A 24150-nucleotide genomic window follows, 5' to 3' on the forward strand; every position below is an offset into this window, starting at 1 on the left:
TGAATGTTCTCCATGGTAACTAGCAATTAACTAACACAGTGTTTGCTCTTTCAGATAAACCAGTTTTGTGTTCGGGAGAAATGTAAGAATATATATTTATTCAAATATTTACCATAATATATAGATATTACCAGTACACTTTATGCCCCTTTATGCCAGTTTTCTTTCCTTCTGTACCAAGACCCAGTTTTAGTATTCCTTTCCCCTCTGTGACTCTTTATATCCATCTTCTATCCCTTTTGTACATTGGTATTGTCCATGTTTCATTTCACTAGTTCTGTATCTCATCTCTATCAATTGCTGTTAACACCTTTGTACTGTCAGACACATTTAAGGTCAGTTTTTTTCAGCTCCAGTCTTCCACTACCCCTACCTACAGGCCATATATTTAAGTAAGTTTGTTTTATTAATTTTAAAATAGAAAACATAAAAACATAAAAAAACGTAAACAGGATAGGAAAGCAGTAAATATTTGATAATGCAAGTCAAAGGACAAACAAACAAAAGAACGTTCAAATACTAGATGGTGATGAGACACAAGTTATTATCTATAGTTTATCCAGTGTGAAAGTTAAGATGTCTGACCTCAATGACATAACTATACAATAGTAGTTTTGCCAACAGATAAAAATACAAATTTACAAAGGTAAGGAACATATATACACAGTAAGATACATAAAGTTGTGTTTGAAAAAACAAATAAAAAATAAATCTGAAACATATATCTGGCTACATTTGTTCTCCTCTCCAACACTGGGGCAAAACACCATACCACCCTGGATCTGACCTTCTCAATTCAAATTACCAGATCTACATTTCCCAGTTACAAGCAATGTTATATCATAATTATTGACTGTCACTGTCATCTAGATTGAAGCTCATGAGGGAGAGACTCCTAGATTACGAGTTTTGCGCTAAACAGGGTGCAAAACTAACGCCAAAAAAGTTGCATTATTTCACCCTTCATAGTGCTGTCATTACAAGTGACTGAAAAGCCTCCTTGTGCGTGTGATATGGTGGCGTTAAGCTCCATACTGCACAAAATCCAAGGGTTGCTTTGAGCTGATCGTGCACACTTTCCCCTATAGACATTAATGAGGAGAGAGTGAATGAAAAATCTCCGTAATGCAGCCCTATTGATGTCTATGGGGAAAAAAAAGTTACGTTTAAGCCTAACACCTTAACATAAACCCCACGTCTTAACACCCCTTATCTGCCACCCGACATCGCCGCCACTAATAAAAGTTATTAACCCCTATTCTGCCACTCCCTGACATCGCCGCTACTAATAAAAGTTATTAACCCCTATTCCACCACTCCCTGACATCACACCACTATAATAAAGCTATTAACCCCTAAATCTCCGGCCTCCCACATCTCTGCCACTAAATAAACCTATTAACCTCTAAACTTCCGGCCTCCCACATCTCCGCCACTAAATAACCCTCTAAACCCCTAAACCACTGGCCCCCCACATTGCAAAACACTAAATTAAACTATTAACCCCTATGCCTAAATCCCTCCTAACTTCAAATAAAATTACAATATAACTATTTTTAAATAAAAATAAATAAAAACTTACTTGTGAAATAAAAATAAATCTAACATTAAACTATAAATTAATCTAACCTTACTATTCTAATAAAATAAAAAAATACTACCAATTAAAAAATCTAAATAACAAATTTAAAAAAACTTAACACTACGAAAACATTTTAAAAAATCTAACATTACAATAAATAATAAACACTAAATTACGAAAAAAAAACTAAATACTAATAAACGAAATTATCAAAAATAAACACAATTATACCTAATCTTATAACCCTTTTAAAAATAAAAAAGTCCCCCCCCCAAAAAACAACCCCTAGCCTACAATAAACTACAAATAGCCCTTAAAAGGGCATTTTATAGGGCATGGCCCTACGGTAAACAGCTCTTTTACCTGTAAAAAAATATACAAAGCCCCCCCCCAAAAGTCCCACTAAAACCCACCACCCAACCAACCCCCCAAAATAAAAAAAACCTAACTCTAAAAACCTAAGCTTCCTATTGCCCCCAAAGGGGCATTTGTATGGGCATTCAGCTCTTTTTCATTACCCTTAAAAGAGCGTTTAGCTTTTTTTAAAAGCCCAAACCCTAAAATGAAAAAAAAAACACCCCAAAAAATTAAAAAAAAACTAACAGTAACCCCAGAATATCTACTCACAGTTGCTGAAGTCCGGACATCGATCTCCATCCATGCAAAGAGAAGTCTTCATCCAGGCTGCGACATCTTCATCCATCGCGGGGGCGTCTTCTATCTTCATCCTGGCAGAGCAGAGCAGCGAAGACATCTAGTGCAGAGCATCCTCTTCCTACGGTCCCCGCCGTACACTGAAGCTTCAATGCAAGGTAGCTGTTTCAAAATGGCGTACCTTGCATTCCTATTGGCTGATTTGATTCTTCAAATTCAAATCAGTCAATAGGATGAGAGCTTCTGAAATCCTATTGGCTGTTCAAATCAGCCAATAGGATTTTAGTAGCTCTCATCCTATTGGCTGTTTTGAACAGCCAATAGGATTTCAGAAGCTCTAATCCTATTGGCTGATTTGAATTTGAAGAATCAAATCAGCTAATAGGAATGCAAGGTACGACTTTTTGAAACTGCTTCCTTGCATTGAAGCTTCAGTGTACGGCGGGGACCGTATGAAGAAGATGCTCCACGCTGGATGTCTTTGCCGTTCCGCTGGGATGAAGATAAAAGACGCCCCTGCGATGGATGAAGATGTTGCCGACTGGATGAAGACTTCTCGGTGCCTGGATGTCTGGACTTCAGAAACCATGAGTAGATATTCTGGGGTTAGTGTTAGGTATTTTTTTATTTTTTGGGGTTGTTTTTTTTCAGATTAGGGTTTGGGCTTTTGAAAAAGAGCTAAATGCCATTTTAAGGGCAATGAAAAAGAGCTGAATGTCCTTTTATTTTTTTTTACAGGCAAAATAGCTGTTTAACTTAACCTTTTAAGGGCTATTTGTAGTTTATTGTAGGCTAGGGGGTGTTTTTATTTTGGGAGAGGGGCGTTTTTTTAGGGCTATTAGATTAGGTGTAATTGGTTTTATTTTTGATTATTTGGTTTATTATTTTTTGTAAGCGTAGTGTTTTTTATTTTTCATAATTTAGTGTTTATTATTTTTTGTAATTTACATTTTTTAATTTTTCTCGTAGTGTTAGGTTTTTTTAAACATGTAATTTAGATTTTTTAATTTGTAGTATTTTTTATATTATTAGAATAGTAAGGTTAGGTTAATTTATAGTTTAATGTTAGATTTATTTTTAAATTTAGTTATATTGTAATTTTAAGTTAGGGGGTTGTTAGGTTTAGGGGTCAATAGTTTAATTTAGTGTTGTGCGATGTGGGGGACCGGCGGTTTAGGGGTTAATAGGTTTATTTAGTGGCGGAGATGTGGGGGGCCAGAGGTTTAGGGGTTAATAGGTTTATTTAGTGGCGGAGATGTGGAAAGCCAGAGGTTTAGGGGTTAATAGCTATATTAAGTTGTGGAGATGAGGGAGGCTGGAGATTTAGGGGTTAATAGCTTTATTATAGTGGCAGTGATGTCGGGGAGCAGTGGAATAGGGGTTAATAATTTTTATTAGTGTCGACGATGTCGGGAGCGGCAGATTAGTGGTTAATAAATTTATATAATAGTCGCAATGTGGGTGGGTGGGCTTTGGATTAGGGGTTAATAAGTTTAATATAGTGTTTGCGATGCAGGAGGGCGGAGGTTTAGGGGTTAATAGGTAGTTTATGGGTGTTAGTGTACTTTCCTTTAGTTATGAGTTTTGTGAAACATTTTTGTGGTGCAAAACTTATAACTACTGCTCTCAGATGGCAGTATGGATCGTGTCGGTATAGGCTGTAACGCAAGCTTTTTAGCCTCCCATGCAAAAACGTAATTTTTTGAGTGTGGAATGGACGTTGCGTTACAGGCTAAAATGCTTGCGGTATAGCTATACTGACACGGCTCGCAATAGCTGCGTTACTGCTTTTAAAAGCCGTAGCGCAAAACTCGTAATCTAGGTGAGAGAAAGAGAGAAAGAGAGAGAGACATAGTACATTATTATTATTATTAGTATTAGGATTATATGACTCAATCATATCCTTATAGGCTCACAGTTCATGCTGAAAGTTAACCTAGTGAATTTTGGTTACAGTGCAAGTACATATTACTGGGTATTAGCTAACTTTTCCACAATAATGTTCACACCTAAGCCACCTGGTATACTAACTAGTGTTGCAAACAATCCTTTCACTTGGGCAGCAAATTTGATTATCATCTGTGAAGTTGATTGTGACAGGGTTTAAAATCCTACGGCTAGATTCCGAGTCTTGCGTTATGAGGGGTGCGGTGCTAAAGTGCAATTTTTTCTCACCGCTCACTTACTTGCAGCGCAGGTATTACAGGTTTTTACAAACTTGGCGTTAAAAGGCAAGAAGTGAGTGTAGAGCAAAATTGAGCTCCATACCGCACTCCAATACCAGCGCTGCTTAAGTCAGTGGTGAGCTGGTTGTACGCGCTCGTGCACGATTTCCCCATAGACATCAATGGGGAGAGCCGGCTGAGAAAAAGTCTAACACCTGCCAAAAAGCAGCGTAAATCTCAGTAACGCAGCCCCATTGATTCCTATGGGGAAACACATTTTATGCTTACACCTAACACCCTAACATGAACCTGAGTCTAAACACCCCTAATCTTACACTTATTAACCCCTAATCTGCCACCCCCAACATCTGCATTATACTTATTAACCCTTAATCTGCCGCTCCGGACATCGCTGACACCTACATTATATTTATTAACCCCTAATCTGCTGCCCCTAACATCGCCAACACCTACATTATATTTATTAACCCCTAATCTGCTGCCCCTAACATCGCCGCAACCTACCTACATTTATTAACCCCTAATCTGCCGCCCCCAACATTACCGCCACTATTCTAAATTTATTAACCCCTAAACCTAAGTCTAACCCTAACCCTAACACCCCCTAACTTAAATATAATTTTAATAAATCTAAATAAAATTCCTATCATTAACTAAATTATTCCTATTTAAAACTAAATATTTACCTATAAAATAAACCATAAGCTAGCTACAATATAACTAATAGTTACATTGTATTTAGCTTAGGGTTTATTTTTATTTCACAGGCAAGTTTGTATTTATTTTAACTAGGTAGAATAGTTATTAAATAGTTATTAACTATTTACTAACTACCTAGCTAAAATAAATACAAATTTACCTGTAAAATAAAACCTAACCTAAGTTACATTAACACCTAACACTACACTACAATTAAATAGATTACCTAAATTAAATACAATTAAATAAATTAAATACAATTAGCTAAATTACAAAAAAACAACAACACTAAATTACACAAAATAAAAAACAAATTACAAGATATTTAAACTAATTACACCTAATCTAAGAGCCCTATAAAAATAAAAAAGCCCCCCCCAAATAATAAAACCCCCTAGCCTAAACTAAACTATCAATAGCCCTTAAAAGGGCCTTTTGCGGGGCATTGCCCCAAAGAAATCAGCTCTTTTACCTGTAAATAAAAATTACAAATACCCCCCAACAGTAAAACCCACCACCCATACTACCAACCCCCCTAACTAAAAAAACCTAAGCTCCCCATTGCCCTGAAAAGGGCATTTGGATGGGCATTGCCATTAAAAGGGCATTTAACTCTATTGCTGCCCAAAGCCCTAACCTAAAAATAAAACCCACCCAATACACCCTTAAAAAAATCCTAACACTAACCCCCGAAGATTCACTTACCAGGAGAAGTCTTCATCCAAGCAGCAAGATGTCCTCAACGAAGCCAGCAGAAGTGGTCCTACAGACGGGCAGAAGTGGTCCTCCAGACAGGCAGAAGTCTTCATCCAGACGGCATCTTCTATCTTCATCCTTCCAATGCAGAGCGGCTCCATCTTCAAGACATCCGGCTTGGAGCATCCTCTTCAATTCTGGATGAAGACATTCCGAAGAAGCCGTCGATTGAAGAGGATGCTCCGCGCCGGATGTCTTGAAGATGGAGCTGCTCCGCGTCGGAAGGATGAAGATAGAAGATGCCGTCTGGATGAAGACTTCTGTCCGTCTGGAGGACCACTTCTCACCGTCTGGAGGACCACTTCTGCCGGCTTCGTTGAGGACATCTTGCCGCTTGGATGAAGACTTCTCCCGGTAAGTGAATATTCGGGGGTTAGTGTTAGGATTTTAGATTAGGAGTAATTAGTTTAAAGATCTTGTAATTTGTTTTTTATTTTCTGTAATTTAGTGTTTGTTTGTTTTTGTAATTTAGCTAATTTTATTTAATTTATTTAATTGTATTTAATTTAGGTAATTTATTTAATTGTAGGGTTAGGTTAGGTTTTATTTTACAGGTCAATTTGTATTTATTTTAGCTAGGTAGTTATTATTAAATAGTTAATAACTATTTAATAACTATTCTACCTAGTTAAAATAAATACAAGCTTGCATGTAAAATAAAAATAAACCCTAAGCTAGCTACAATGTAACTATTATTGTAGCTAGTTTAGGGTTTATTTTGTAGGTAAGTATTTAGTTTTAAATAGGAATTATTTAGGTAATAATTGTAGGTTTTATTTATATTTATTTTAATTATATTTAAGTTAGGGGGTGTTAGACTTAGGGTTAGACTTAGGTTTAGGGGTTAATAAATTTAGTATAGTGGCGGCGATGTTGGGGACGGCAGATTAGGGGTTAATAAATGTAGGTAGGTGGCGGCGATGTTGGGGGCAGCAGATTAGGGGATAATAGGTAGGGCAGCAATGTCCGGAGCGGCAGATTATTGGTTAATAAGTATAATGTAGGTGGCGGCAATGTAAGGGGCGGCAGATTAGGATTTAATAATATTTAACTAGTGTTTGCGAGGTGGGAGTGCGGCAGTTCAGGGGTTAATATGTTTATTATAGTGGCAGCGATGTCCGGAGCGGCAGATTAGGGGTTAATAATTTTATTTTAGTGTTTGCGATGCTGGAGGGCCTCGGTTTAGGGTATAACAGGTAGTTTATGGGTGTTAGTGTACTTTTTAGCACTTTAGTTATGAGTTTTATGCTACAGCTTTCTAGTGTAAAACTCATAACTACTGACTTTAAAATGCATTAGGAATCTTGACGGTAGACGGTGTACCGCTCACTTTTTGGCTTCCCATGACAAACTCGTAATACCGGCGCTATGCAAGTCCCATTGAAAAAAGACTTTACGAAATTTACGTAAGTTGATTTGCTTTAAGGCCAAAGAAGTGTGCGGTGCCCCTAAACCTGCAAGACTCGTAATGCCAGTGAGCGTTAAAAAGCTGCGTTAGGACCTGTTAACGCTGCTTTTTAAGCTTACCGCAAAACTCGTAATCTAGCCGTTAATGCTGGTGTATGTGAAATTAGTCATATTGAGAAACAATCCTTCACCATTGGGCTAACTAGAAATACAGCTAAATGATATTTAAATTTCAAGCAATTATGCTTTTGAAGGGATATGTATATTTTGTGAACTTATCACAAGATTGATTGATTGATATGTATTTATAGGTGTCTATAATTAATTTAAATGGTCATGGAACATTTTGTAATAACGGATTTTGTGTAGATATGTAATAATTTAACATGCTAGATGAGTGTGAAAACATTCTGAATACATTAGCAAATTCTTTGCTGCAATTGGTTTTCAATGGCCAAACTCTTCCACAATGTACTTTATTAGCCAGGACCAGTACATACAGTATGTAGCAGGGTTAGGCCTTTGAAGTCTTGAGTGTGCACTTCCAGTTCTTGTGGCAATTGAAAAACCCACAATTCTAAATTAGAGGAAAAGGGGTGCAAAAGGAAATATATGAAACTATGTGTATGGACTTGTTCGTCTTTTAATATTGTTTAGCTAACAGCTAGCCAATATTCAGACATAATTCTAATTAAAGGGATATGAAACCCAAATTTTTCTTTCATGATTCAGATAGAACATGCAATTTTAAGCAACTTTCTAGTTTACTCTTGTATAAATTTTTCTTTTTTTCTCTTGGTATCTTTATTTGAAAAAGCTGGAATGTAAGCTTAGGAGCCGGTTCATTTTTGGTTCAGCACCTGGGTAGCGCTTCCTGATTGGTGGCTACATTTAGACACCAATTCACAAGCGCTACCCAGGTGCTGAACCAAAAATGGTCCGGCTCCTAAGGTTACATTAAAATTAAGATACCAAGAGAACGAAGAAAAATTAATAATAGGAGTAAATTAAGTTGCTTAAAATTGCATGCTCTATCTGAATCACAAAAGTTACATTTTGACTAGACTATCCCTTTAAAGAAATTGGCAGAAATTATTTTGTTCAATAGAAATAAAGCAACATAATTATAGCCAAAGAAACAAGCACATCTAGGCCACTATACCAGCTTACTTTTACCCTGAAATACCCCGTATACACAGGTACCAATGCACCCGAGGATTCTGAGTAAGATATGCAAATTAGATATGCAACATCTCAGGCTTTCAATAGAAAGATACTGGGGTAAGTGACATGTTTATATCTGGGTAAAAAAGAAAGGATGAATTGGTCATATGCTGGTTAGATGTGTTGTGTCTTCAAATACAACATATTTGCAGGTCTATAAATAAATAATGAAGTACCCTGCAGATCTCTTTTCTTTACTATATATAATTAAACATTTTATATGAACTGGAGTTGAAAAACACTGCTCAATGTGAGATGATGTCTCTGTGATTCCCTGTGGTTTTCTGTGTGTGTTAATCACTAATATACTCTCATGTGGTTTTATATCCTGCATTGTGATATTCAGCATCCCCTGTTCTCATAACCACTGTATGTGAACTGCTTACGTAGTAAGCCCTATCCTCTCTTCTATTTGTGACTTGGTCTACTCCCACCATCTTTGTGAATTGCGTTTCCCACCAATCACTCATGTTCATCACTAACAATTTCTTGTACATTATGATCTCTGATTTGAGTCCCATGTGTCTATATATCATGTCGCCAGCCTCAGGTAATCTCAATCCTCCTTGTTTCTCAGTCTCTGTATCACAAGGATGGAGCACACGCACCTTTGATGTGCTGAATTCTACTGGGCAGAAGATATACCATGCAGTTCAGCTTAATCACATATGTGGACCTCTCATAGATTTGAAAATTAAGGACAACAGTGGCAATGATGTTGTAGACCTGATCGAAAACTGCAAATGTTCATGTGACCGACAGGTAAGATTGTTTTGCAAATTATCTCTCACCCAGGAAAAGTGCCGTTTAACTCTATGATGTTCTAGTAACCTTTGATAACTTGTTATAGTTTATATTTATATTAATTAGATTAATTCAGGGCTAGATAACGAGTGTCACATTAACTATAGCGCACAAGCAATATTGTTTTTTTTTCCGGCTTTTTGCACACAACGGAAATAGCGTGCGTATTATGAGTTAAAGTAAACACGTTTGCTCAAGCACAATCTAATTTAACGAGTGTCTGGTTAGCAAAGCTCTGGTTAACTGTTACGCAGTGGAGGCTCCTCTATAGGAGCATATGAGCACGTGAACACCCTGCTGAATAAAAAAATAAAAAATATAAAAATTTTAAACCTTTTTGGCTGAATAAATAAATAAAATTCCTCCAGGTTCCATTGCAGTTTTGTCTAAAAAAACTATAATTGCCGTTTTTACTTCTTTCTATCACACCGCACAGCATATGCGATAGATAGAAGTATAGGCAAAAAGCCATTTCCACTTTCAGCCTGCAGTGCCTGCAGCGCCTCCCACAACCCAGCCCATAGCCTTGCTAATCACACAGCTTTCATTGTGCAAGTGAGAGCCAGTTGTCACGGAACTTACGTATGTAAGTGCAACCCGATGCGCGCAAAAAGTCTCCGCCTAGCGAAGTTAACATGAAAGCGGAAGAGCTAAATAGGGCTTCATACAGAATATAGCCCTCAGTGTGCAGTTTCTTAGATAATTCTTGATTTTCTCCTTTGAGAGCGCAAATCAAAAGGATCTGTCATATTTAATTAATTTAGCACATATACTAGCCACAGATGTTTGTTGCAGTACATAAAAAAATAAATATAGAGGCAATACTGATCAGCATTTAAATTATGTTGTATCATCAGGAGCTCCATATTTGTAATAATACACATAGGGTGATTGAGACATCAAAGAATACAAGAGTGCAATTCTTTCCATTCATCTAATGTGAATTCAAGACCGGGATTGGATCATGGGGGACTGCCTATGCTGCTAGACACGCCCCCCAGGTCGATCCTCGTCTTGGTCAAAGGGGGAAGCTGCAGGACGCCATATTTGGTAGGATGTTCCATGCCGTTCTAATAGCGTTAAAGTCCATCACTGTTGAGATGGCATAGAATGTCCAAACGGATAATATATTTTATGTTAAGTAGAAACACTTACTTTACAATATAATGCTTAATAAAATAAGCTGATGATTTCTTGTTATGCAGGTGAGTTTTTGAGAATTGGACCCTATGAGCTAGATTACAAGTGGAGCAAATGTACCCGTTTGCAGGAGCAGGCCCAGTACTTGCATAGGGAGGTCTAGACAGCCGCCTTAGGTCACCCCAGCAGGGGGGGCGGAAAGTTAGAGAGCGGCAATGATCTTTTTTTTTTTTTAAATGTTTTTAGTTGCTGCAGTAAGAGCAGTGGGGTTAACAGTGGCAGGGTGCAGACTGCAGGGTGCACCTGGGCTGACACCCTCCAGGGGGTGACCACCAGGCAGGAATTATGTTATTCTACTCAAGTAAGCCTCCCCCCTCCATGGTGTCACCTCACCTAAATGGTTGCACTTGCTGAGTTCCAGTTCCTGCGCGCTGGCTATTTCTCAGTGTGAGAAGTGAATGAGGAAGCCGCAGCACTGCACAATGAGTAGACTGTAGGCAGGGCCAGTGCAAACGGTGGACCCACACACAGTGTCTGCAGGACAGAGCAGGGTAGATACAGTATGTGTGTTTAGGAGCATTGGAAAGTGCCACAGACATATTTTTCATTGAATTGAATTGCATTGCGACATTGGATACATTACATATGTCTTTCTAAGAAACTATTTAAAAGCTTGTTGCTACATCTTAACCCTGTGATGTTGCCAGCATAGGAAAAAAATGCAATAGCCTCTCATAATGTATATATTTAAGGATGGAAGCACTGCTCAATGAGCAGAATGTAGGCAGGAAGGCAGGGGCTGACTGGCAACTTTTGGCCCAGGGGGCAAGTACAACCCAGAGGCCCATAATGCAGCAACTCAAATGAATTTTTATTTTTTTGTATATATATATATATATATATATATATATATATATATTTATTTATTATATAGATATATATATAATATATATTATTTATATATATATATATATTTATATATATATATTATATCAAATATGGATAATATATATATATATATATATATATATATATATATATATATATATATATATATATATATTATTTATACAACTAGGCTATAGTGAAATTAATTTACTAGGAATGTATGTCACTGTTCCTATTTTGACAGAGTTTTGGGAAAATGCTCTAACTAACTCTGTTACATTTTCTATATCAGGCTCTCTTGAAACTTGATGCCTGTGACATACCGTTATGTGCATGGCTCATCATGATGGCTGCATACATCCATCCCAATTCCCAAAACAAAACATTTAGAGTGACTGAGTAAAAAAATCTAAATGACATGCTGCATTACTGGTGAATGTGATGTTTTTACTCACCAGAAGACACACACACCATGTGATCACTGGCAGTCCGGCTCCGGCACCACCAGGCTAGCCCTAATGCTGCTTCTTGCCTCCCTGCCTCAGCTTGGTCACTGCTTCCCTTGCTCTCAGCTCGCTCTCACTCTTCCCACGCACGCAGCTGCTGCTGCTGAGACTCTGGGTGGGAGGAAGTGATGAGTGTCAGAGAGCACCGAGCGGGAGACCGCAGCATCATCACGTGAGGCCTGCCCCAGCCCTGTTCATCATTATAATGAATTATCCCACCCCCTGACCCCAGCTGGATCAATCACCAGCCTTTAGAAGCAGCCAGCCAGAAGAACCTGTCAATCTCTACAACATACAGCGACCGTAAGACTTAAGTTGATGCTCAGTCTCATGGCCGCTGTATGCAAGACAGTACTACTGTTGTCCTGACTCTCTGCCTGCTCAGTCACTCACGGGCGGCCCATTTTACACTAAATCAGAGTGGCTCAGGGGGCAATTGCTCCCCTGCCCCCCGGCCCAGTCCGCCCCTGCAGGGAGGGTCGGTGCAAATGGTGGACCCACACACAGTGGACTTAGGAGCAGGGTAGAGCTTTTCAGCCGAGACTGGGGAGCTGCTGTGTGAGGGCCTGGGGATCTGTAGCAGCTACTGTGGAGCTAAACTTATCCCAGACAAGAACACCGGCAACAGGTGAGCCATATGCTGCCGAAAATGCACTAATAGTGGCCTTCTCCTGTTTGTGGGCTGGGGGAGCAGGTTATTTTTTTTAATATATAGAAGAATTTAAATCTGTCCCTTAAAGTTGGGAATCACTCTCTGGGGGGTATGCTGTCCTGCAATACTTGGATTAGGACCCGAGGGACACACATGAGATGCCTGTAGATGTCTGGAGCCCTGCCATGAGGAGAAGCAGACTCTTAAGTTAGTTTCACCTAAGCACCAAAAGGGTTAATGTTACCCCTCTGGCATCTGAGTGATTAAAGAATTATTGTTCCCCTTACAGACATTGCCTCCTTGGCACCTATGGGGTTAGGGAACTGCAGCCCCCTCCCCTTGGCACATCAGGGATCAGGAAATAGAAATTGTTCCCCCCCAGAGCACCCAATGGATTAAGGACGTGAGGCTGGGCTCACATGACATGTTATATAGTTAAACATTACAGTCCTTTATATATATATATATATATATATATATATATATATATATATATATATATAATTGTTATGCAGCACTACCACAATTTGATTTGTTATGTGGCATAACCATTGTTTGATTTGCTATGCGGTGCTACCACTGTTTGCTGTGTTATGTGGCGTTACCATTGTTTGTTTTGTTATGCAGCGCTACCACTATCTGATTTGTTATTCAGCGCCATGCCACCACTGTTTGATATGTTATGTGGCATAACCATTGTTTGATTTGCTATGTAGTACTACCACTGTTTGGTTTGCTTTGCAGCGCTAGCACTGTTTGATTTGCATTTAGCAAACAATTAGCAAGAGCTACTCAGGTGCTGAAAAAATGGGCCAGCTTCTAAGCTTACATTCCTACTTTTCAAATACAGATAGCAAGAGACGAAACAAAATTGATAATAGGAGTAAATGAGAAATTTGCTTAAAATTGCATGCTCTGTCTGAATCATTAAAGAAAAAAAAAATTGGGTTTCATATCCCTTTAACTAGCAATGGGGATGGTATGTAATCATGGGGGGGGGGGCAAAATGTATCCTTGCCTGTGTAGCCAAAAATCCTTGCACCGGCCCTGTGCAGGAGCATGATAATTAATCAGCTATTACAAGTGCCTTTACATTGTGGTCTATGGGAACTGTGTGTTCCCTGTAAATACATATATATGTATATAAGAATATACATATATATGTATGTGTTAGTATGTGTATATACACATATTAACACACAAACATATATATATTATCTAATCATATACATATATATATATTTAAAAATGCTGCCAATCACGGCGCTACTTACCCCCTACGCTGTGCGAGGTTCTGATGCCGAGACTCCCATAGGAGCCTATGGAATCATGCTCTATTGAGCCCAATGCTTCCTAGCAATGCGAATGCGATCTCGCGTTCGCATTACACTTAACATGTAATACCAGCACACATTATCATACACTGGTATTACAAAGTGGGGAGCTTATATATACAGATATATAGGTGCATATAAATATATATGTGTGTGTATTAGTATTTCCCTGGGTGCACATCCCAATGCAACATGCTGCACACACTTATTACACCTTGTTTTCTGCATTTGCTTTTGACTAGCCAAACTCTTCCCATCACTTGCCTTATTTTGGTGAGCCAATCTAGACTTGTTACTGGAGTAATGCTACTATCACTGTGTTAGCAAAATCTCATGTTTTGCAGTTTCTGTATAATCCACTCTGCTGTGGTCAATAAGGGACAGATATGTGGCTGTGTTATGCTTGTGAAGTCTGCAGTGTGCACGTCCAGTTTTTAGAATTGGAAAACTCTTACATTTCAGAAATAAAATTACAGGAAAAAGGAGTAAAACAAATAATGATCATATATTGCAAAGCTGTTTTAATATATGTAATTAAACATTTCATATGCAATCTCAAAGTATTTACTGGCTCTTTAACATGGGGCAGGAATCAAATTGCTATTAGCAGTTAGGTAGCACATTATTCATAACACATTCTCATTTAAAAACTCAAAGAAAGTGATGGAACTTATTGCACTTTTAAGTCATGTTCTAAGCTTTCCTAGAAATGGATGCACGTCTGCAGCACCCTATGGTAGCAGTTTTGTTATCCATATGCAAGAGCACTAGATGGCAGCACTACTTCCTGCCATATAGTGCTCCAGACACCTACCTAGGTATCTGTTCAACAATTAATATCTTGGGAACAAAACAGATTTGATAATAGAAGTATATTGGAAACCTTTTTTAAAAATTGTATGCTCTGTCTGAATTACAAAATACATTTTTTGGGTTTCATATTTCTTTAAATGAGCGCTGTTCATATTATTTTGACATTTCCCACATTAAACAATTACCAACAATTTGATTGTACAAATGCACTGGAATTATTCATAAAAATGTTTGATTTTTTTTAGTGTTCCTAAATTAAACACATCCATCATTTAGTTTCACTATTGACCACTGGGTGGCAAAACAGCCCTTGTTAAGAACATATACTAAAGGGACATTGTGTTTCTTCTTTATTCCCCTTAGTTCCATAAAAGTTTTTGTTTTTTTTATTATGTTGATGAGATGAATACAACTATAAGCTTTTTTAATTACTTTTTTTATGACTTAAAGGGATAATCAAGTCCAAAAAAAACTTTCATGTTTCAAATAGGGCATGCAATTTTAAACAACTTTCCAATTTACTTTTATCACCAATTTTGCTTTGTTCTTTTGGTATTCTTAGTTGAATGGTAAACCTGGAAAGGTTCAAATGATCATTTCTTTTGTATTTGATTTTCACAACAGGGGAGAGCTAGTTCATGTAAACCATATAGGTAACATTGTGATCACAACCGTGGATTGTGGCAGACACTGCACTATTTGGTTAAAATGAAAGTCAATAGATAATTAATAAAATGTCATGTGATCAGGGGACTGTCAGAAGATGCTTAAACACAAGTTAATCACAGAGGTAAAAATTATATTAATATAACAATGTTAGTTCTGCAAAACTGGGAAATGCATGGGTAATAAATAGATTATCTATCTTTTAAAACAACAAAAATTATGGTGTTGACTGTCCCGTTAAGGAAGTTTTCCCTGTATATCATGCGTGATGTATTCCTAACAGTCAGTGATTGGTTAAATAGCAAGGCAAACTTACTATTCTGCTAATTTAAATTTAAATTTGAATTGCTAAACTCATAGCAGATATCAACAAATAAGCGATTAAGAAGTCAGTATTTGTTGACTCCTAATAGGGGGCGCTATAATTCCATAAGTGTAAAGTATATGTTATACTTAAATATTAAATCTCAAACCATAACAGTAATACATTTAGTGAAAAAGTATATCAGTGTATGGAATACAACTAATAAATAAATGGATATCAAAATATCAATAAATATAAACCTTTAAACATAAATGTCCTTTTATAATTGGTGATCCAACTGGAGGTTGATAGATGAAAACTGTTGTTCAATATTCAATGGATATGGCTGCACTCTCCTCACATAAAGATGTCACAAAATCTGGAAATAGGAGAAGAACAAGAGAGGCGCCTGTGTGTACCGGTAATGGTATATGATAACTTTCACAATAAATGATCCCTAGTCAGGGTACTCACATTTGTGAAGAGCACTCAGACAGTGCTATTAGACACAGGCTGGATATCTGACAGCAACCCAGCTCACTGATCAGCCTAGATCCAGGAACAGGAAGGCATCAAATCTGGAGAGAGAAGTCAGACAAGGGGTCATGATCTCAAGCTGAAGGGCAGTAGATTCAGGAGTAATTTGAGGAAGCACTTCTTTACAGAAATAGTGATTGATTTATGAAATACACTTCCTCAAGAGGTAGTAGCGACAAACACTGTGGGGGACTTTTTAAAATGCATGGGACAAGCATAAGGCTATCCTACAAACTAGATAAGTTTATACTGTTAGGTAATATCGGGCAGACTTGCTGGGCCTATGGCTCTTATCTGCCATCAATATCTATGTTTCTATGACAAGGCGCCTGTGTGTACCAGTAAAAAGACCGGGTAATATCTGTGTATAAATCTCTAGTCAGGGTACTCACATTTGTGAAGAGCACATATACAGTGCTATCGGAAGCAAGCTGGATATTTGACAGCAACCCAGCTTACTGAACAGATCGGTGGCAGGAGCGCTGGAACACAGAGACACAGGAGCATTGGAACAAAGGCTCTCACTCACGAACACTGAAGTCCCAGTGATGAATGTGAGCAATAAGAGACTATAATGTTGCTGCAAAATAAGCAGCTAAGTACTCACTAGGAAGTGAGGGAGATTGGTAGGCAAGTAAGGCAAAATCCCCAAGTAAGGTAAAATGATTAAAAAGTTTATTAAAAGTCAAAATATAAAAACAAAGGGACCACAAGGTAGGGAATGCTAGCAGCCCTCCTTAGTAGATTACAACGCGTTTCTCGGCGCTTCAAAACACTGTTTCCTAAGGCAAATAAGCACTGCATTGCAATAGAAGTTTTAAAATCATTTAACCATCAGTTTGATTTTTTAGAAAATCTGATGGAATCCACCATACTTAAGTGTGATGGAGAAACAACATTTTACATAAAAATAAGCTAAAATAAGTGATGACTGTATATTGCAAGGTTTTATTTTTTTTTAATTAACAATTATACTGGGAGAATATGTAAAAACATCAAATAAAGGAGTGATGAATAGCGTGACACTGTATTATTGGCAAAAATGATTCAATGAAATATAAATACAAACTCACAATTTTAGTTGGCACTAAATTGGTTAGTGTTATACAGACAAGCTGGTACTTTCAGCCGCTAGCTAACTGCTCCTGACAAACAGCTCCATCTATCTCCTCAAGTGTTGAGGCAAAAAGGACAGGCAGCCATGAGGTAAAAAGGAAACTTTATTTAAATGTTTGTGTGCTCACCGCTTGAGAAGGGAAATTGAGCTGTTTGTTGAGGACTAAATAACTAGTGCAAACTAAAATTGTGAGTTTGTATTTATATTTCTTTAAATCCCTTTTGCCAATACATTGTGTCATACTATGTGGAGTCTATTTTCTTGGTATTTTTACAGATTCTGCTATGCATGCCCCTGGATGGACTGAAGAGGAGCATGGCGTGATATCATTAACTCTGGAGCATGCTAAATATAGTGCACAAATTGATTTTACAAGTCCATTGTAAATCAGATATACCAGAGAAGGTTTAACGCGGCCAGCATTGCTTTAGCGCACCCTAAACTTTAACGAGATATTGCAACTGGGCTAAATATCACTCTCATTACAAGTTGAAAGTTATGGCTTGCACTCAAGAAAAGCCAAAATAGCACTGGGAGAATATGTACACAAGTAAAGAATTGTCCTGAAATTTAGCTGCACAGCGATAGTACTATACATTCTAGAGACACCTGTCATTCACCGCCACAGCCACCATCATATTCAGCACCCCCCCACACCTATCAGTCATATTCAGCATCCACACCCACAACTACCTGATCAGACAGTAGGTAGGCAAGCATCAGACTTGGTAATGCACTTAGCAGAGATCTCTCCAGTAGGCTAGCAGTCTGCTGTGATGTAATTAAAGGCAAAGCTGGCAGAAGAGATCTCTGCCCCTTTCATTTTCCTGCCCACAGTCTCCAGCAGCTATCAAATGTGTGGGTTGTGCGTGGTGACTTCTGGTGACAGTCTCAGCTTTGGCAGCAATTTGTTAGGCCTCTCAGCCTCAGCAGCATAGGGTGTGTGTGTGATGAGCTACCCCAACAAAAATTTCAAAAGGTACATTTGCGGGCCAAACCTTTCTCTCTGCCTATGCGTGGCTTATTTTTTGGGGAAAAATTCACCATTGATTGTGAATCTATCCACCTTCACCCTGCCTGACGCTGACATACCAACCAGGAAATCAGGGTAGCAGCCTGAAGATATTATTGCAACAATCTATAATTTTTTTAAAATATCATGCTACTTAAATTCAAAAGGGAGTAATACTTAACTTCATTCATAATATTTTTACTCTTCATCATTAGGGTTTTATTTTTTATTAAAAACTATTTCTGGATCCTTACCTTATAGGGGCGAACTGTACAAGTACAACTTTATAATTTTGTTAGTATTAGTAGCTTCATACCATAAGGGGTTAACAGTACAACTGTATAATTTTTACTGCTTTACATAGAGTTTTTCTCCTTAAAAATATGTGTGGCTTCTTACTATAGGGGAACTTTAACATTTTTTTCACATTATCATAGGGTTTTAGTAATAATATTTGTGGCTTTATACTTATATATAAATTAATTTCATATTTGCCTGTTTTTAAAAGGACTTGTGTGCCTTCCAGTTCCTACCATAGCATTTAATAAAAATATCCAGTCATTTTATGTTTCTTATTCTTTGAAAAAAATTGTCAACAGTTTCTACCATATTCTTAAATAGTATAAAAATAAACAGTCATTTCATATTTACTGTATATATAGAAATGTCATCAAGGAAGCGTAAGTGCACCTTTAATGAACAGCTACAAAAGGAATTTACATTCATCACACAGACCTGTGTATCAGACTCTGATGTAAGATGCAACACATATGCATCTAGTTTTTCCATCAGCCATGGTGGACGTGGTGAATTTAAAACTCACATAAGCAGTGATAAACACAAAAGAGCAATATCTGCAGCAGCGTCTAGACTTATTTAGACATGATACATTTGGTGAAAAGGAACAGCAGTTAGCTGCAACTGAAGGTGCTTTCGCATATCACACACGTTTACACTGTCATAGCTTGAGGTACATCAAAGCTAATCTAGGTAACAAATTTGGAGCCCAAATTTGCATGTGCACGTACCAAAACAGTAGCTATCATTGTGCATGCGCACATACCAAAACAGTAGCTATCATTGTGCATGTGCAGGTACCAAAACAGTAGCTATCATTGTGCATACACACATACCAAAACAGTAGCTATCATTGTGCATGTGCAGGTACCAAAACAGTAGCTATCATTGTGCATGCGCACGTACCAAAACAGTAGCTATCATTGTACATGCGCACGTACCAAAACAGTAGCTATAATTTTGCATGTGTTTGCACCTTATTCTTTAGATCTGTTGCACAGTGGTTTAGAAAAGGCTACAGTTTTTTCAGTGTTGACTGACACATCCAATCATAAAGAGATAAACATATTTCCTGTGTTGTTAGGTATTTTGATTACAAAACTGGACAAAAAGTTAAAATATTAAAACTAAAAGCATTGCCTGGTGAAACATTTACTATTGTGAGTGACTATTTGAGTGACTGCCTAACCAAAAATGGTCTAATAGAAAAAGTAGTTGAACTATTTGATGATAACACTAATTCTAATTTTGGAGGTGCAGAAAGGAAAGGATAAAACTGCAGGAGATGGGTGTGCAGGCCACATCACCCACAATCAAGCAGCTACTGATAGTTTTGCATGTTGATAATCATCACACTCACACTCAGAGTTGAAACACTAAAGGAGTTTCAGATGATGCTAGGTTATGCTCAAATGAGGTGGCTAGCCATTGAAAGAGAACATAAAATGTTCATTCCCCTAATATCCTATTTCCAGTCTCAGGAGAAATGCACATTGTTTCTGCAGATTTTTTTTAATAACCCTTTGTGTTAAGTATGACTGTTCGTTGCTCAAAGTCAGCCTTCATCGTTACATGAAACAGTCAAAAAAGTAGAGGGGCAGTCACTGTAATTGAAGTGATTGACAGCTTTAAAGGGACACTGAACCCACATCTTTTCTTTTGTGATTCAGATAGAGCATGAAATTTTAAGCAACTTTCTAATTTACTCCTATTATAAAATGTTCTTTATTCTCTTGGTATCTTTATTTGAAATGCAAGAATGCAAGTTTAGATGCCGGCCCATTTTTAGTGAACAACTAAACTGCTGTCCAGAGTTCTGAACCAAGAAAAAAGCTTAGATGGCTTCTTTTTATATAAAGATATCAAGAGAACGAAGAAACATTGATAATATTAGTAGATTAGAAAGTTTCTTAAAATTGCATGCTCTATCTGAATCACGAAATACATTTTTTGGGTTCAGTGTCCCTTTAATAGTTTGAGAACCTTGATATCCATAATTGAAGACTGTTTCCTTCCTTAAGCTGTTATAACAATCCTTGGGAAACTGGAGAGAGGAAGGATTAAGACAATTATAGGTTAACCCCTTAATGACCACAGCACTTTTCCATTTTCTGTCTGTTTGGGACCAAGGCTATTTTTACATTTCTGCTGTGTTTGTGTTTAGCTGTAATTTTCCTCATACTCATTTACTGTACCCATTTATATTATATACGGTTTTTCTCGCCATTAAATGGTCTTTCTAAAGATACCATTATTTTCATCATATCTTATAATTTACTATAAAAAAAATATAAAATATGAGGAAAAAATGGAAAAAACACAGTTTTTCTAACTTTGACCCCCAAAATCTGTTACACATCTACAACCACCAAAAAACACCCATGCTAAATAGTTTCTAAATTTTGTCCTGAGTTTAGAAATATCCAATGTTTACGCGTTCTTTGCTTTTTTTGCAAGTTATAGGGCAATAAATACAAGTAGCACTTTGCTATTTCCAAATTTTTTTCAAAATTAGCGCTAGTTACATTGGGACACTGATATCTTTCTGTAATCCCTGAATATCCCTTGACATGTACATATATTTTTTTAGAAGACATCCCAAAGTATTGATCTAGGCCCATTTTGGTATATTTCATGCCACCATTTCACTACAAAATGCGATCAAATAAAAAAAAATTTCACTTTTTCACAAATGTTTTCACAAACTTTAGGTTTCTCATTGAAATTATTTACAAACAACTTGTGCAATTATGGCATACATGGTTGTAAATGTTTCTCTGGGATCCCCTTTGTTCAAAAATAGCAGACATATATGGCTTTGGCATCGCTTTTTGGTATTTAGAAGGCCGCTAAATGCCGCTGCGCACCACACGTGTATTATGCCCAGCAGTGAAGGGGTTAATTAGGGAGCATGTAGGGAGCTTGTAGTTTTAATTTTAGCTTTAGTGTAGTGTAGTAGACAACCCAAAGTATTGATCTAGGCCCATTTTGGTATATTTCATGCTACCATTTCACCGCCAAATGCGAACAAATAAAAATAAAACGTAATTTTTTTTCGCAATTTTAGGTTTCTCACTAAAATTATTTACAAACAGCTTGTGCAATTATGGCATAAATGGTTGTAAAAGCTTCTCTGGGATCCCCTTTGTTCAGAAATAGCAGACATATATGGCTTTGGCTTTGCTCTTTGGTAATTAGAAGGCAGCTAAATGCTGCTGCGCACAGTGGGGGGTAGTTATCAAGCCGTCTACTTTTCTGGCTTCGCCGGCCCAATACGTCCGCCTAAGCTCGCCTACCTTCGCCGCCGCGGACCTTGAATACGTTCGCCTAAGTTATCAAATAAAGCTGTCAAAAAGCCGCGGGGCGATGAGCAGCGGACTGTGAGAGTTATCACTCATCCGATCTCGCTGCCCTTCGGCTTTTTCACAGCTTTATTGCTAGCCTGTCACTAAGCACCCACACTAAACTGCACTGTTCTACCCCCTATACCGGCGCCCCCGGAGCCCCCCGCAACTAAATAAAGTTACTAACCCCTAAACCGCCGCTCCTAGACCCTGCCGCAACTCTTATAAATGTATTAACCCCTAAACCGCCGCTCCCGGACACCGCTGCCACCTACATTATACCTAGTAACCCCTATCCTGCCCCCCCTATACCGTCGCCCTCTATTATAAAATTATTAACCCCTATCCTGCTGATCCCGCACCTCTCCGCAACTAAATAAATAGTTTAACCCCTAAACCGCCGCTCCATGAACCCGCCGCAACCTATATTAAACCTATTAACCCCTATCCTGCCCCCCCTACACCGTCGCCACCTATAATAAATTTATTAACCCCTAATCTGCCCCCCCTACACCGTCGCCACCTATAATAAATTTATTAACCCCTATCCTGCCCCCCACTACGCCGCCGCCACTGTAATAAAATGATTAACCCCTAAACCTAAGTCTAACCCTAACGCCCCCCTAACTTAAATATTAATTAAATAAATCTAAATAAATTAACTCTTATTAACTAAATGAATCCTATTTAAAACTAAATACTTACCTTTAAAATAAACCCTAATATCTCTACAATATAAATAATAATTATATTCTAGCTATCTTAGGATTTATATTTATTTTACAGGTAACTTTCAATTTATTTTAACCATGTACAATAACTATTAAATAGTTATTAACTATTTAATAGCTTACCTAGCTAAAATAAAGAGAAATGTACCTGTGAAATAAATCCTAACCTAAGTTACAATTACACCTAACACTACACTATACTTTAATAAAATATTCCTATTTAAAAATAAATACTTACCTGTAAAATAAACCCTAAGATAGCTACAATGTAATTAATAATTATATTATAGCTATCTTAGGATTTATATTTATTTTACAGGTAACTTTGTATTTATTTTAGCTAGTTAGAATAGTTATTAAATAGTTATTAACTATTTAATAACTACCTAGCTAAAAGAAATACAAAATTACCTGTAAAATAAATCCTAACCTAAGTTACAATTAAACCTAATACTACACTATCATTAAATTAACTAAATAAACTACCTACAAATAACTACAATTAAATACAATTACATAAGCTAACTAAAGTACAAAAAATAAAAAAAGCTAAGTTACAAAAAATAAAAAATTAAGTTACAAACATGTTAAAAATATTACAACAATTTTAAGCTACTTACACCTAATCTAAGCCCCCTAATAAAATAACAAACCCCCCCAAAATAAAAAAAATCCCTACCCTATTCTAAATTAAATAAATTTCAAAGCTCTTTTACCTTACCAGCCCTTAAAAGGGCCATTTGTGGGGGCATGCCCCAAAAAGTTCAGCTCTTTTGCCTGTAAAAGAAAAATACAACCCCCCCCAACATTAAAACCCACCACCCACATACCCCTAATCTAACCCAAACCCCCCTTAAAAAAACCTAACACTAATCCCCTGAAGATCATCCTACCTTGAGTCGTCTTCACTCAGCCGAGCCACCGATGGAACTGAAGAGGACATCCGGAGCGGAAGAAGTTAATCCTCCAAGCGGCGCTGAAGAAATCTTCCATCCGATGAAGTCATCATCCAGGCGGCGCTGAAGAGGTCTTCTATCCGGGCGAAGTCATCTTCCAAGCCGGGTCTTGAATCTTCCTTCCGCCGACGCGGAACCACCTTCTTCACCGACGGACTACGACGAATGACGGCTCCTTTAAGGGACGTCATCCAAGATGGCGTCCCCTCAATTCCGATTGGCTGATAGGATTCTATCAGCCAATCGGAATTAAGGTTGGAAAATCTGATTGGCTGATTCCGATCAGCCAATAGAATGCGAGCTCAATCTGATTGGCTGATTGGATCAGCCAATCGGATTGAACTTGAATCTGATTGGCTGATTCCATCAGCCAATCAGATTTTCCTACCTTAATTCCGATTGGCTGATAGAATCCTATCAGCCAATCGGAATTGAGGGGACGCCATCTTGGATGACGTCCCTTAAAGGAGCCGTCATTCGTCGTAGTCCGTCGGTGAAGAAGGTGGTTCTGCGTCGGCGGAAGGAAGATTCAAGACCCGGC

The 24150-nt window shown here is 37.7% G+C and overlaps 1 protein-coding gene across 3 annotated transcripts in view; it reads left to right on the plus strand.

Annotated features, from left to right (window-relative positions):
- Positions 1–24150, plus strand: part of LOC128663863 (phospholipid scramblase 1) — a 185086-nt gene that overhangs the window by 75793 nt on the left and 85143 nt on the right. For all 3 annotated transcript variants that reach the window (XM_053718410.1, XM_053718412.1, XM_053718411.1), the window contains exons 4-5: positions 55–82; positions 9086–9270. In XM_053718410.1, the coding sequence (XP_053574385.1) occupies positions 55–82; positions 9086–9270 (213 nt within the window). The remainder of the gene's footprint in view (positions 1–54; positions 83–9085; positions 9271–24150) is intronic.

This window comes from Bombina bombina, chromosome 6 (genome assembly GCF_027579735.1).
Source record: "Bombina bombina isolate aBomBom1 chromosome 6, aBomBom1.pri, whole genome shotgun sequence".
Taxonomy (NCBI): Eukaryota; Metazoa; Chordata; class Amphibia; order Anura; family Bombinatoridae; genus Bombina; species Bombina bombina.